Source organism: Cervus canadensis, chromosome 14 (genome assembly GCF_019320065.1).
Source record: "Cervus canadensis isolate Bull #8, Minnesota chromosome 14, ASM1932006v1, whole genome shotgun sequence".
Lineage (NCBI taxonomy): Eukaryota > Metazoa > Chordata > Mammalia > Artiodactyla > Cervidae > Cervus > Cervus canadensis.
In genome coordinates this window covers 61,585,795-61,602,432 of record NC_057399.1, presented here as the reverse complement: position 1 = coordinate 61,602,432, position 16,638 = coordinate 61,585,795, and the positions used below count along the sequence as shown (strand labels likewise).

General features: G+C 35.0%; 1 protein-coding gene across 6 annotated transcripts in view; it reads right to left on the bottom strand.

Moving 5' to 3' along the window:
* NEK1 (NIMA related kinase 1) overlaps positions 1-16,638 on the bottom strand; it is a 123,031-nt gene that overhangs the window by 103,557 nt on the left and 2,836 nt on the right. For all 6 annotated transcript variants that reach the window (XM_043486699.1, XM_043486703.1, XM_043486701.1 and 3 more), the window contains exons 2-9: positions 15,755-15,912; positions 15,239-15,335; positions 7,844-7,941; positions 6,901-6,984; positions 6,717-6,784; positions 6,510-6,596; positions 4,499-4,553; positions 2,041-2,241 (exon numbers count right to left, since the gene is read on the bottom strand). In XM_043486699.1, coding sequence (XP_043342634.1) covers positions 2,041-2,241; positions 4,499-4,553; positions 6,510-6,596; positions 6,717-6,784; positions 6,901-6,984; positions 7,844-7,941; positions 15,239-15,335; positions 15,755-15,871 — 807 coding nt within the window. In that variant the 5' untranslated portion in view covers positions 15,872-15,912. The remainder of the gene's footprint in view (positions 1-2,040; positions 2,242-4,498; positions 4,554-6,509; positions 6,597-6,716; positions 6,785-6,900; positions 6,985-7,843; positions 7,942-15,238; positions 15,336-15,754; positions 15,913-16,638) is intronic.

Below are 16,638 nucleotides of genomic sequence, written 5' to 3'. Positions count from 1 at the left end.
AATGCTATTTGTAACAAAGGAGTCTTGTAAAACACCCACACTTCAGAGACTGTAGCTATGTCCTATATTAGTGGCCTCTAACTGCCAAATTTTAACTGGCTTTCTTGCTTACTAATGTATTCTCTTGGTAGTAACAGTTAAATCCACATCTCTGTTTCCTGAAGATTATTTGCTCATATGGATATTCTGTAAAAAGTCAGAGGAAATAAGACACTTCCCTCTCATCTCATGATCATTTAAAGTAATAAAACTATGATTTTACTAGATATCTGATTCATAGAAGAGTTTAATAGTGATCATTTAAATCAACAAAGGTCACACAAATTATGTAAAATAATTCCACTTTCAGGTGACCATACTTATATACTAATTGACTTGGGACAGATTTTTGATAAATCGTGTTCAATTAAAATTCAACTCAACAAGTATTTATTAAGCACCTGTATGCAAGTAGTAGAGGAGGAATCATGAGTCAGCAATCTATTATATATACATATACATGCCCACACACAGTGGTTTGCAATCTTCTACTAGAGAAAGAGCAATTATAAAGATAATATATTAACACAGTAAAGTTATATTGATAATACTTAACATATATTGAGTATACTGAGTACTTAGTAAGTATTAGACACTAAGCACTTCACAAGCATTATGATTTTTGACTATGGTAACCACTTCAAGACATTATTAATTAGATACATTTATAATCCCATTGTTCACAGGTGAGGAAAGGGAAGCAGACAAATTTTGAATAGTCTTACTGTTAGAAACCCAAGTCGGAGAATATAGAAAGATGGATACCAGGGCCAGGGCAAGGGGAAGGGGAGTTACTGATTAATGGGTATAGACTCAGTTTTCCAAGAGGAAGAGAGACCTGGAAATGGATGAGATGACGGGTGCACAGCACTATGAATGCATTTAATTGTACACTCAAAACTGGTGACATTAATAAATTTTATCTTGTATCTATTTTACCAGAATAAAAAAACTGGAAAACAAAACAACAGAAACTGAAGAGACAGAGGAATAACTCTGATATTTTGACTTATATTAAGAAATACATACTTGGTCAGCACTCAGTTCCTGGCACACAGCTCCTAAAATCCTTGAAATTTCCTCAGTGGGAAGCACATAAAGGTGCCTTTTGTTGTTTAAAACAAGCCCGTTTGAGACATACCAAAATTTGTTAAGGTGACATTTGGAAAGCACCTAAGGATGAAAACTGGTTGCCAGGGAAACCAACTCCCAGATTAGAGGGATAAAATTCCAATCCCACTGCCCTCCCCTAACCAGGAGAGGAAAGAGGCTGGAACCAATAACTAAGGACCAAAGATTTACTGATCATGCCTACTAATGAAGACTCCATAAAAAACCAGGGAAAAGGTTCAGAAAGCTTCTGAATTGGCAAACATTCAAGGGGGGACCCCAGTTCCTGCACTTAGGATGCCTCTGGACCTCACCATTAGGTACCTTTTTTCCTGGCCTTTCACCTACATGCTTTATAATAAACTGGTGAATGGAAGTAAATTTCTCTGAGTCCTGTGAGCTGCTCTAGAGGGCACATCAGTGGAACCAGAGGCAGGGGTCATGGGAACCTGACACATAAACTGGATGGACAGAAGCACGGGTGACAACCTGCCACTTACAAATGGCTTCTGAAGTGGGGGTGGTCCTGTGGGAGAGACTGAGCCCTTGAACTGTAAGATCTGATGCCACGTCCGGGTACACAGGGTCAGGACTGAACTGAATTCTGCCTGATGTATAAAAACTGCTATACACATGGTGACGAGAGGTGTTAGAAGTTAAGCAGTAAGTGTTAAGAGGACAGAGAAGGAATGCAAATGCACAACTGGAAAGCAAACAGGAAGGGGAAGAGTAGCAGGAAAACAGAAAGGAAAATGACTCCAGCACAGCTGGGAAAGGTACGCACCCCCCAGGGCTGCAAAGAGCTCTCCTCCAAACAGAAGAGGCCACGCCCCAGTCAAGCTCCACAACCCTCCTGCTCAATTTAACTACAAAATAAAAAAAAAAACATACCTGAGGGGAGAGAAACTTTTCAATACGTTTGGCTATAAAACCTTTCTCCAATATGGAGTTGACTGATGGTCTATCCCTAGGATTTCTTTTAAATAACTGAGAGAGTAAACTGCGGAGATCGTAAGAATAATGCAAAGACACGGGTGGAAAAGATCCAGATATTATCTTCAGTACCAGGTTTTTCATGTTGCCAGCTTCAAACTAAAATTGAGAAAATAAATGAAACATATGAAACATAAGCTGAAAATGTGAGTATGAACAATAAGAAATAGAGTTTTTCCTATTAACAAACAACAGAACTGCAACCCTCTTTCCAATATTTTAATCAGCACATGCTCTCCAGAGCAAGATTCACTTGGTTACTTACAAACACATTTAAAAGAAAATACCAGTTCTCATGAAATGGTATAACCTGCTATAAGATTAACTTTTATGTATTCAAAAAACTGAAAGATGGAATACAGGTACTAATCAGAGTAAAGGGTTTATAAAAGATAATAATAACCAAGATGGTAAAACAAGCAAACCTGGTGGTCTTCATTTAAGATCTGCCTTCCTGTGCCCCTGCTGTAGCAACTAGAATAGGAAATTAACTAGAGAACTAAAAGTCTTTGGGGAAAATGTAATAAACAAAGGTATTAATTAATTTCTTTTATACATTGCTCATTATTATTATTTTTAAATGTGTGATGCTCCCAAAAGCCATATGGAGTCAGCAACGTGGCAAGTATTCCAAAAGGGAATATAAACCTCATCAATGGAAACATATATTTTAGGATCAAACACAATATAAACTCTTAACTTAAGTGGGGAAAAAAGAGGTGGGCAGTTTAAAATCTAAAAAGACGATTTCATTTTGAAAGTAAAATTAAGTTTTTGAGATCTCAGTTAAAATGGTATAGAACAGTTGTACACTTATGTTAATATATACAATTAAGAAAACAAAACATAGTATGAAGTAGGCAATGGTAATTATACAAAGTATAAAAGAGTTCTCTTAAATGATGAGTTCCCCTAGCACATAAAATATGATATTGTTTATTAAGATGTGAGTACAATTCAATCGTCTAGAAATGTCTATGTACCTAAGAAAGAATCCTAAATGCAGAAACTGATTATACTCTATTCCTTCACTACAGTGAAATTTCGCTTATCTCTCAAATGATAAGCTCTTCATAAAATAAAGATTAATGACTTACTGAGCTTCATGTGTCCACTTAAGGGTAAGTAACTCCAAAATACAGAAGCAATGGTGACAGAACAATGCAAATGATAAGATTTTTTAAAAATAGGTAGGTTTAGGGAATTCCCTGATGGTTCAGTGGTTATGACTCTGCGTTCACTGCCATAGGCCAAAGTTCAATTCCCTGGTCAGAAACTAAGATTCCATAATGGCAGGGTGCAGCCAAAAAAAATAACAAACAAATAAAAATATATAGATTTAGACCTAAATCACTGTATGTCACAGAAAAACTGACCAATTTCTTCAAATGTTGATCTGATATCCACCAGGTCATATCACTTTGGCAGTCTATGCCCTTTTCCTTAAGAAAAATAAAATCTTAAGGTAATACAATGGAAGACAAATGCAACCATGAAAAAACACAGCGAAAAAAATAGTCAAATAACATCAGGCAATAAAGATAGGCTATAAAAGGGCTTATACAATACAACAAAACTTATGAGGGGGGAAAAAAAACAAAAATGGAACTCATTTTATAAATTATTCTAGAAGAAAGTCTAGAAAGAAACAATTTACAAGCAGACATTACTGACTAGAGCAATCACTTTTGATATTTATCCACTTCCTTATGGTTTTATTTATTCCCTTAAGTTTTCTGTAATAAAAATATATTACTCTTTAATTAGTAGAGGAAGCATTTTTAAAAAGCAAGATTTTAATATGGATAGTGATTAAAACTGAACCTACTTAGAACAAGAACTTCCCCTTTTTGGTAAATTATGTGCCACCTAAAAAGTGAAAATTTTAAAATACTCTGAATTAAACATTACTTGCATCAGTAAAATTACCTTCCCGTAAATATGCTGAAAACTGTTCTTTAGATAATTTCAATTCTAAAATCAAATAATTTGGATGTTTTGAGAAAAATTGCTAAAATGAAATTAATAGTCTGTTAAGCCAAAATATCAAATTCATTATGCAAGTTTAACATTTATAAGATAGCAAATGTCTTTAGAAATAATTTTCTAGAATGAAGTATGATATATGATATTATAACAACATATATAACATGCATATTTGACATATGCATATATGTTAAGGGAAAACTGATTTACATTTACATCTCAGAAAATACTGAGAAATTCACAAACCAACAGAGAAGAGTAATTCCTAGTACAAGTGGGTCATCTGAAAGATGGCAGATGATTTTTTTAAACAAATATTATAGGTATTTTTTCACAGAATTTGTAAAATATTTCACAAACTTCTACTTACTGCATGTTTAAGTGTGCACATCTCATACAGGACACACCCCAGAGCCCAAATATCACTAGAAAACAGAAAAATGAGAGATCTTCTCCAAGAATCAGAAATTACTTTAAAAGATTTTCACTTTAAGAAGACAAAGCAGCTTGAAAATATTTTGCAAAAGCACGGCTTCCATAAAACGTGTTCTTTCAAACTTAAAATTTCAACCATAACTAAATGACGAAAGCAGTTATCCCAGATTAGAAAAATAAGTTGCCTAAATAATTACTTGAAGTGTCATTAGCAAAACAATATTTAAACAAAATCAGTATATTTCAGATATGTCAGTTTTCTTATTTTGCAAAAAATCAAAATGTTTTATTTAATAATTTGCAAAATACAATTTCTTAAATATTATAAAGTAAAATACTGCTTTAATGAAGAAAATATTAATTTACTAAAAGTAAATCTGAAACAAATCTGTGACAACCAACTAAGAAATGTTAAAGAGTAAATACATTAATTTATTTTCTAATTTCAAGACTTAGTTACACTATCATCTTTATCCACAGTCTCTTCTGCTCTTTTATCTTAAATAAACAGATATTTTTATAACTAAAAGACTATTTCTATTTTTAAGAGAAAAAAAAAAAAAACCCTCACAATTCATAGCTACAAGTCAAAAAAAGGAAAAACCACTGCTCTTGGAAGTTGAATGTATTGGAAAAGAATAAAACCCATTACTGAAATCCTAAAGTTAAAAAAAAAAAAAGAAATCCTAAAGTTATATAGCCAATCTCTCACAAAAATTTACAAAGTCACAACTGTAACCCCAAAATCTGTTTAAGATTCCACTAAGATAAAAAAGTAAATGTAAAAAGCCTTTAGTAACTTGAACATGTTATAAACTAAAAGCTATAAATAAAAACATTAATGATCTTATTAATAAAATTCTTTAAGAAACATCTGGGAAAATATGAATTTCTAAGTATAATTAATGATGTTTATCCACTACAGCTTTAAAGCATTTTTTCATAAAATCAATTTTATATAAAATTCTTCAAGGGATGATTAAATCCATTTCAAATTTAAAGACTAATACTTTCACAACTGAATCACCCAAAAGACACTGAAACAGCATTAACATGTAAAATTACTTTAGCTCAAAGAAAATACTACTCTCCTTTAGAATATCCACTAATAAAACACTCCATGGACTTGACTGATCATCGTAACTGATTTAAACACATTGCTCAGATGATGCTCTCATCCCTTCTGCTCAGGTCTGAAATACAGTTTCCCTACCCTCAAAAGAAAAGGGGGGACGGGGTGGAAAGCAATCCTGAATACATGCATTATTGCCAGTCACCACTTCCTTTTAGCCTCGTAGGGTGCTTTCAAAACTAAGGTCAATGTTTCTGAGTTGGGATTTTTAAGTGAGTGTGTGTGAGAGAAAAGAAAAGGTAACTGGAATTCAGTGGCAGAATTCCTCTTCCTGACACACACACTATTCAATCTGTTAGCCATACTACGACTCAGTGATTAGGAATTTGGACTTGGGAGTTAGATGCCTGGGACTAAGAAGTCACTTCACCTCTCTCTGCATTTGTTTTCCTTCTAAGGAAAGGAGGAATGACAAATACCTACAACTCACAAGGCCACTATGAAGACAAAAAGAGTTAACATATACAGTGCATTTAAAACAGTCTCTGGCATATAGCAAGTGTTCAATAAATATCAATTACTGTAATCAATAGGAAGTAACTACTATGAAAAGACAAAGAAAGCACTGTTTCCCATTATAACTGAGATAAGAAAGTAATTCTTTCCATAGTTCCTTCAGCAAGAGAGTGAAATAGCTTCTTTACAATTCCCCTCATCATATATTAAAAAAGTATATATACATATGAATATGTACATATGTGGACATATGTCCATTACTGATTTTAGAATAATATTCTGAAAGTTAATAATTGTATAACAAAGAAAGATTTAAAGAAAATATTATACAACATGAAATAAGTATCATTTTAAATACCTTTTATTATTATAAGGTTTATTTTCACAGATCTCAGGTGACAAGTAGTATGGGGTCCCTATGCAAGTTCGAGCCAGCTCTACAGTACTAGAACAAAAAGAGAATTATTGGAGAAACTTAAGATACTTAAAGATATTATAAATTATCACAAGTATACAACCATGGATTAAAACTTCACTGAAGACACTGTATCAAACCAAAATTTACCTATTAAGAACTCTAGCAATTCCAAAATCTCCAAGTTGTATTGTTCCATCTCTGGTTAAAAATATGTTCTGTAAAAAAGACGGAAAAAACCCACAAATATTGTTACAGTCCAGTCTTTGCCCAAGACAATGCTGACCCAATGTCCAAATCTACTTAGAAGTTAGTAGTGACAGAAAAAACATACCTGTGATTTTATGTCTCGATGAAGAATTTTTCTATCATGTACATGTTTTAGGGCCAAACATATCTGTACAAACCAGTCCAAAATCTAGGGGGGATAAATCAGATCATTTCTTTAAAAATTTATATTTCACATTAGTCTTTCCTTGTTCATTAAAAGAACTCAGGAATATCTGGGGAAGAGTATCTAAATCCTCAAAAAAAAAAAAGTTGTAATTTTTAATATCATTGTAATTAATGTCATTTACATTAGGTAGATACTCAGATCAACAGTCACATTACATGCAGTACACACACTACATTTAAATGTAAGAACTGCTCCTAAGGCATCTTTTATAAATCAGAATTAATATGGAAAGAAATTTTCAGAGAAGAGTGAAAAAGGGAAATACTTTATATTTTAGGATAGTATGATGCTGAGTGACTTTTCTTTGTTATTAAATATACTACTTTTCTACAGAAGTAAAAATCACAAGAGGGAAAAAAATCAAGCTGGACTACTGGAAGACACCTCTGACTTCTTTTTCACCCTACATTCATTACATATAAATATACACTCTGCAGCTGGCCACTTGAAAGTAAAAAAGCTCAATTTCTACCTCACTTCTAACATAAAAAAAAAAAAAATCCAAGTAGATGGCATTTTTAAAAATCAAAAATTAAAGTATAAAGCGAGGAAGAAAACATAGGCTGATTTTCTATAATATCTTTGACTGACACAGGACTCTCAAAACATGATACCAAACCCACAAGTCACAAGAAAAGTTGCCAACATAAATTATAAACCATCTCATGAGAGCAAAAATGTGACTGCAGTGCTGGAGTATGTGGCCAATACTCAGTCAGCACCTGTGGTTATAAAGAAACACATGCATAAAAAATAAGCTTTGAATGACTTCTCAACAACATTCATGGATTAAGACTCAATCGCCTATATGCTAACTCACCTGGTCCTCTTGAAACAAAATGCCCTTCTGAGCATTTATTCTTTTGAACAGATCCCCTCCTTCACAGTAATCCATCACTATGTAGAGAGAGCCATTTTCTACAAAATATAAACATTACATTCCTTTTTAAAAGTGTTAATTAAAAGCACAGCTATATTAAAGGTACTTAAAGGTTAACTGAACTGTGGTGTTGGAGAAGACTCTTGAAGAGTCCCCTGGCCTACAAGGAGATCCAACCAGTCCATCCTAAAGGAAATCAGTCCTGAATATTCATTGGAAAGACTGATGCTGAAGTTGAAACTCAATACTTTGGCCATCTGATGTGAAGAACTAACTCATTAGAAAAGACCCTGATGCTGAGAAAGATTGAAGGTGGGAGGAGAAGGGGACGACAGAGGATGAGATGGTTGGATGGCATCACCGACTCAAAAGACATGAGTTTGAGCAAGTTCTGGGAGTTGGTGAAGGACAGAGATGCCTGGCGTGCTGCGGTCCATGGGGTGGCAAAGAGTCAGACACGACTGAGCAACTGAACTGAAAGGTTTAATAGAAAGCAGCAATTAATTAAATGTGTTCCATTAAACTAAAAACAGAGACACAGAAGAAATGCAAAAGGCAAGGTATGTATACTGGTTGTATAGACTTTGTGATCACTTGGGTTAACAGGCAACTCCATCATTAATGATTTTTCTACCAAGAATACACCAATCCAGTGGAGATCAGTGTCCACACTGACATAAACTTATCTTGAATATGTACAAAATGCAGACAGATATATATGATTTCACTTAATAGATATAACTTCTTAAACATCATCTTAAAAAAACAGATTTTTCCATGCATTTGTCAGAAATAGGTAATCTTGGTTTCCAGTTGATGATTACTTTTCACCTTCATTTCATGCACTTAATTAAATGTCAAATAAACACAATAACAGATGCTGTGACTCAAACGAAAGACAGTCTCTACGCCCAGGGAACTCTCTTTTTCTACATCTGTGAACAAACCTAAAGATGCGGCACTTCCCTAATCACCTTTATGCTTCAGTCCACAGAAAAAAAGACATCCGTGACCCTTCCAGGGGTAGACAGGACAAGGAGGACACCTCTCATCCTTCTCCTCACCTTCATTCTTCTACAGGAATAGGACTACATGACCTTTTCCCCAGCAGGAGGAGCGGCCAGGGTCACTTGTCACAGCTCAAGGGCAGCCCTCTTGGAGCTCACTTCTCCTGCTGCCTTGGGCTCATAGCCTTACTCTTGGCAGGCTTGGGTGCTGGTCTTGTTACTTGCCATGCCCACATTACTCCTGGATACACTGCTTCTAATGTGCCAGGGGCTGGGAACCTACATGAATGAGCTAATTAAGAAGCTCTATTGATACAGCTGATACAATTGATATGAAAAGATCATCCAAATATATCATATAAGAAGTCAGTATGTGGAAAAAACACAGAAAACCTTATAATCAACTGCTTATAAAAAAATATGTATAGAACGTCACCATTTACACAGCATGAGAAACATACATAAAAAATTAACCACAGTGTACTATGACTTACATATGCTTAACATTGCTTAGAGTATGTGTGGAAGGAAACTCAAGACAGTAGTAACAATGGGTACCACCAAGAGGAAGAAACAGGTAACTCTAAGAGAAGTAGAAGGAAGACTTTTTACTGTTATGCAACCTTTGAATTCTGTACCATATGCATGTATCAAAAATTAAAACTATTAAAAGATTTTTAAAAAAGGTGTATCTGTGTGTGACAGACAGAGAGACAGAGAGACACGTTAAACAGGACCTGAGAAAGGAATGGAGAAGCAATCCTGAAGTAAAATATCTGAGTTCTGTAATATTTTCTGTTGCTTAAGCATTTACTATTTATTTTGGGATAAATACTAGTTAAACCCAAGGTTAACAGAGAAGTCTTTTCCCCATGAGGGAAATACTAGTCTGTTTTGTATTCCATCATTCAAGCATCTGGGTACCAACCATTAGTATGTGGCAGGCACTTGGCGTGAGATGCCAGGGATACAGAAATATAAAACACAACCCCCGTCACCAAGGGACTCACACAGCATTGAAGAGACACCCTCCAAAAAACTCCTCAAAGAATGAACACCTAGAAACTGCCTGAAACTGAGGCAAAAAGACTGTAAGCCAAGTGACAAAGCCTCGATGTCTATTAGAAAACAACCAAGAGTTTAACAGAGAACAGGAAGCTTGACCCCTCAGTGAGCACACCTGCAGGAAGGCTAACGTCAAAATTCTAATACTTTTCTCCCTTCATTGCCCCACTTGAGAAGCTGAAAATAATCCCAGATCCCCTAACTCCCAGTTTTCCCTAGTACTGAAGTAGTCAGTGATCCCATTTTGCCCACTATAATCTAAGAGGAAATCTGAACAAGTGCTTATGAGAAAGCCCTGGCTTGACTGGTCCCAGGAACAGACTCAGGAGCAGAGCGGCTGGTGCTGCCCTCAGTCCATTTCTTCAGCATCTTCTGGATGCAGGTGCCGCCTGGAGCTGCAAAGTGTCATCTCAGGACAAGGTGACAGCACTAGGCTTAAAAACGTGTGTGTTAAGGATGCCAGAGTAGAAATCAGACAGAGTCTAACCTGCCATAGATGCAGGCCTGCCCATCTGTTAGATTTCCTGTTAGGTGAGATCATTAAATATCTTTCTCACTCAACCCAATACTGGCCAGATTTTCTATTAATATTACCCGCAGCAAAAAGCAATCCAAATTTAGCCTCAAAGAAAAGAGTTCTTTAAGAAAATAGAGAAGTTAGATTTTGGCAGCACCAATGGGGAACAAGTTGAATGCCAACACACAGCTCCATATATGAGCCTTTTTCATTAAAAATATAGGATAAAAAGCAAAGACTGTAGGAAAACAAAGACAACAATATGAAACCAATTAGAGGATGATAGCTGCAGACAACTAAAAATAGATAGCAATACATGAATCACAGAGTAAACAAACATGTATAGCAGATACCCAAATATACAGTGACACAAGACTTTCTCAATGATAGCAACAATTTTTTAAAATTTATAAATGTAGGAATATAGACAAAAAGTATCTATTTATCATATTTAATGTTCAAATTTAATTATAAATTTATACACCTGGAAATACTTTTTTCGGCCGACTCTTCAATCTTACAAAAAATTTTATCCAAAATTTTCACATTTCTCATCAGTATCAGTGTCTTTATTGATTCACCTATGTTTCCCCAATATACACGATCTTCATTAACTTTTAATTGAAAGAGAGCACTTTTAAAATCTGTTTATGTTGTCAGTGGAATTTTTTCAGTGTCCTAATCCCCATATGTAAAATACTGGGACTTCAAAAATTCATCCTGAAGAGTTCATATACATTATTGTTACAACATAATCATACTGCCATTTAAGTGATTTTAGAAGACTTATAACAGTATCTGATATCTGCAATTATGACATCAATATTAAATTTCTTTGATGTCTCTTTTAAAAACTGATTCTGCCTGAGGTCCTCTACAAGCACTCAAAATTAACTCAGTTTAGTCTTCTTCCCCAGAAACGTTTTGCTATGTAACGTTCTTTAAAAAATTTGAGAGCACATCCTATAACACGAGAGACTGCAAGAAAGAATTCATTTGTAAGCTAAGACAACCTTCTGACAAATTTTGGAATATCTTTCCTCATTTTAAGGTATAAACGGATTTTTTAAAAAAATAGTGAAATGTTAAAACTTCCCTGAAACAAAGGAAAACCAGAATCTGGAGGCAGAAAGAGTTCAAAATGTTCCAAGAGAAAATGAAGCAGAAGTATTAATACTAAGTCATATTCTGCTGAATTTAATTCTGAAGAAAGAATTCTTTGAGAATCAAGAAAAGATAAATTATCTTCAAGAAGAAGAGAAGCATTATGCTGATGTTAAACTTTTCTACAGAAACATTCAATACCAGAAGACATACTGTGCTTGTAAACAGAAAAGTATCATCAAAGATACCTATCAGTATAAAAACATCAGTTAGACACTCTAAGAAATGCAAATAGTAACTGCATTGAGGGAATACATCATTCATAAGCTCATCATGAAAAAAAACTGATGAAGTCCAGACAAGTAGGAGATGAATTCAAATATCTCTGAAAATGGGTAACTAAGGTATAAAAGAATTAACAATAAGAATTGACTCTGTCGAAGCATTGAATCAAGGCCAAAACACTCTAAGAATTAAAATTTCAGAACAAAAGATTATTAGAGATTATGATGATTTTATTTCAAAATGCTCCAACTACCACACAATTGCACTCATCTCACACACTAGTAAAGTAATGCTCAAAATTCTCCAAGCCAGGCTTCAACAATATGTCAACCATGAACTTCCAGATGTTCAAGCTGGTTTTAGAAAAGGGAGAGGAACCAGAGATCTAACTGCCAACATCCTCTGGATCATCGAAAAAGAGAGTTCCAGAAAAATATCTACTTCTGCTTTATTGACTAAGCCAAAGCCCTTGACTGTGTGGATCACCACAAACTGTGGGAAATTCTGAAAGAGACGGGAATACCAGACCACCTGACCTGCCTCCTGAGAAATCTGTATGCAGGTCAAGAAGCAACAGTTAGAACTGGACATGGAACAACAGACTGGTTCCAAATCAGGAAAGGAATAAGTCAAGGCTGTATATTGTCACCCTGCTTATTTAACTTATATGCAGAGTACATCATGAGAAATGTTGGGCTGCAGGAAGCACAAGCTGGAATCAAGATTGCCGGGAGAAATATCAATAACCTCAGATATGCAGATGACACCACCCTTATGGCAGAAAGCGAAGAACTAAAGAGCCTCTTGATAAAAGTGAAAGAGGAGAGTGAAAAAGTTGGCTTAAAGCTCAACTTTCAGAAAACTAAGATCATGGCATCTGGTCCCATCACTTCATGGCAAATAAATGGGGAAACAGTGGAAACAGTGGCTGACTTTATTTCCTTAGGCTCCAGAATCACTGCAGATGGTGATTGCAGCCATGAAATTAAAAAGACCCTTGCTTCTTGGAAGAAATGTAATGACCAACCTAGACAGCATATTAAAAAGCAGAGACATTACTTTGCCAACACAGGCCCAACTAGTCAAAGCTACGGTTTTTCTAGTAGTCATATATGGATGTAAGAGTTAGACTATAAAGAAAGCTGAGCGCTGAAGAATTGATGCTTTTGAACTGTGGTGTTGGAGAAGACTCTTGAGAGTCCCTTGGACTGCAAGGAGATCCAACCAGTCCAGTCTAAAGGAGATCAGTCCTGGGTGTTCACGGGCAGGACTGATGTTGAAGCTGAAACTCCAATACTTTGGCCACCTGATGTGAAGAGCTGACTCACTGGAAAAGACCCTGATGCTGGGAAAGATTGAGGGCAGGAGGAGAAGGGGACGACAGAGGATGAGATGGTTGGATGGCATCACCAACTCAATGGACATGAGTTTGAGTAAACTCGAGGAGTTGGTGATGGACAGGGAGGCCTGGCGTGCTGCAGTCGTAAAGAGTCGGACACAACTGAGCAACTGAACTGAAGTGATCATTTTTACTCTGTCAAGATGAACAAAAATCAGTGGAGAAGAACTCCAAAGACAGTAATTTCCTCACCTTTCATGAGAGATGTTCAAAACAGCATCAGAATTCCACTTTTTTAAACAACTTGCTCATTTTTTAAAATTGAGAGATTTAAAATGTTCACTTTTTTTTTTATCATTTTAGAGAAAAATGAAAAATTTGTGTTTCAGAGCTCCCACAAGGTCTATAAGAAACTAAAGAGGTCCATGATAAAATGAGAAGATGGTTCAAATGAGGTAGAAAAAAGGAACTGTGACCAAATGAATAGACTCACCAGATAAAATGACATCTGATAAATTTGAAAATGAACATAGATGCCAAGATTGGAGATTCTGTGAGACAAAGGAACTCTCACACCTTGTGGTAGAGCCATAAAGTGCATACAGTGAGAAATGCTGCAATGTTACAAGAAAGTTGTAAAGAACGGGCTCAACAATACACAGTGACATGGAAAGACATACGTGAGATATTAAGTGAAAAGAACCAGAAGCAGACATACATACATATGATCCCACCTGTTGTTGTTTTTTTTAATCCCACCTGTTTTTAAACATCAAAAGCTACACACTTGTTTGTTCCACAAAGGCACAGAAAACACAGTAAGGAATCAACATGGGATTATTTGCAAAGCTTATCCTTAAGGAATGAGAATGAGCAAAGTGGAAGGAACAGGGAGCTTGGGGTCCATGCATGTGTGTACTCCTGAATACACTTCCCATGAGCATTTACTCCTTTAAAGCTAAATGGCAGGAGTAATATAACTTTATTTAAAGACTGTGCCATCCCTTCTGAACCATTCAGATGTTTCTAAGTAAAACGTCTGATAGAATATTTGTTGACATACATTTAAACCTTTTCCCTTGAAATACTAAGATCCTGGTGATGAAAGCAAAAAGAAACTAAAAGACTAGGGGAAAGATAAAGGAAATTCAAGGTCCTGGGAAGAAAGAGATGGTTAACATTGTACTCTTTACCATGAGCTATAAAGCCTCACTTCATTGTCATCATAAAATAAATAAACTGAGCACTTTATGACATAAGGTGTTAACTGATTCATATATTTTTTAAAGTATATTCTACTTTAATAGATAACTTTATTTGGGAACAAGGATACTCTAATTCAGATGCTGAAACTTGTACGTAATAAGAGCCTGAAATGGTCACTTAAACTATCTTCTACTTTCAATCTAGACTATTTTTTTATTTTGCAACGGACAGAAATTTCTGACAATAATGGGAATGAATAAACCACCTTGACCTGCCTTTAGAGAAGCTATGTTCTACCTTAGTTCCTGCATTACCAAATATAATGGTAGATATTTCCAAAATAGCAATATTTTATAATATTTTAAGAACTTGACAACACTTTATATATAATACACATATATATTATATACAAGGCATATTTAATACAGTATCTCAATATTATAATAATGACATATACAGGAAAACACTAACAAGCAGGGTACTTTCTAAAATGACAACATTTTCTCAGTGGCAGTGGTGGCAGCACTTAAAGGGAGTTTAGTTTTACAAGGTGAAGATGACTGTTCCTGCTCTGTCTGAATTTCTGCACTTACCACACTGCCTTTTTACAAGTAACCTCAGTGACAGTGACTCAGTACTAAGCTACACGGGGACAGGGTGGCATTAGTACTATCAGAGAAGAAGGCTGACACTCATATGCATGTGTATTCAAGCAGAAATAATATACTTTTCTTTCTGAGAATAATTCACAAAAAGATCCTTAAGAGGAAAGTACGCAGCAGTCGTCACAGGCTTAGGAGTCTGTATCTAACCTTCAAATGATTCTCTATACTGGACAATATTTGGATGCCGCATGTTTGCTAGCACTGCAACTTCTCTCCTTGATTCTTCCCTCTCTTTATTGGACATCTGAAATAGAAGGCGAAAAAACAGTAAATTAAGTAAATAAATGATATAAAAGTCCAACCAAAAGAGAGTGGTTAAAAATAATGTTACCATAAAGCACAGCCCAAGTAATAAAATATAGCCAGAAGTTAAAAAGAATGAGTTGAATGCACACACAAAAAAACATTTTAAGATGTTCAAATCAGATTAAGTCACAGAGCAGTAGGGGATGTATCTTTTTTAAACACATAAACACCAGCACACATCACAGAAAAAAGTCTAAAAGGACTCACAGGCTCTTCCGAAATGAGTGGTTTTCTCTGCAATTACAACAGTCTGTCTTTATGTTATATGTTGCCATACATTTTTTTTTTTTGTCTCTAACAATGAATCTGTTTGTAACCAGACTTCTACTTGGATAACCAAACAAAAAATACACTTACCCTTGAAATATTAATTTCTTTGATAACATATTGTCTGCCATCTTCTGTAGATCTGACAAGAATGGCTTTTCCGAATGAACCTTCTCCAATCTTCTGTACTCTAATGTATTTCTCCATGGTTCTTTTTCTAAGGCATCTTAACAGATATGCTAGACATACTAAATAAAAAAGTATCAGTTAATAGAGATAAACCATGACATCTGTAACAATTATAATGTTTAATTAAAATTCTAATTCCCCAGTGACTATTTTACTTAAAAAAAAACAACATATATATATATATATATAAAATCTACTGAAAGTTAAATAAACCTTACCTCACTTTTACTCATGCAATGTAGGAAGAGCTAAAAGAAGAAAACTAGTAACATTTAAATTCTATAAGAATACTTTGAAAAGTCAAATACTATATATATGTGGAGAAAGAAGCTAACTTTTTCCTACAGTAACTACTGTCAGGATTACTTTACTACCTGCAATAAGAATACAAGCTTAATAAGACTACTTCCCAAACTTATTCATCTGATCCCCTCTCATTAGACATTTGTTTCCAGTGTTTGCTATTATAAAAGAACTTCAGATTAAATTTCTGCACACAGAACAAAGCCTGAGTATAAAACAGCAGTCTTAGGCGCTAAGGAGAAAGCGGTCAAAGTTTAGGGCTGCAAAAGTCCTGAGGAGGAGGAAAAAGAACAGAATAAGTCCAAAAATGTGCATGTAAATGCCTCTCCTGTCAGATAGCCCACTCCTAAGCTATGCAACACAAGGCAAGACTGAAACAGATTAGTCCTCACAAATGACTCAAAAATGGAGTTATCAGGAGGAGACTTCAAATAACCTTGATTAATATGTTCAAGAAAATAAGAGGGAACAATCGACAAAAG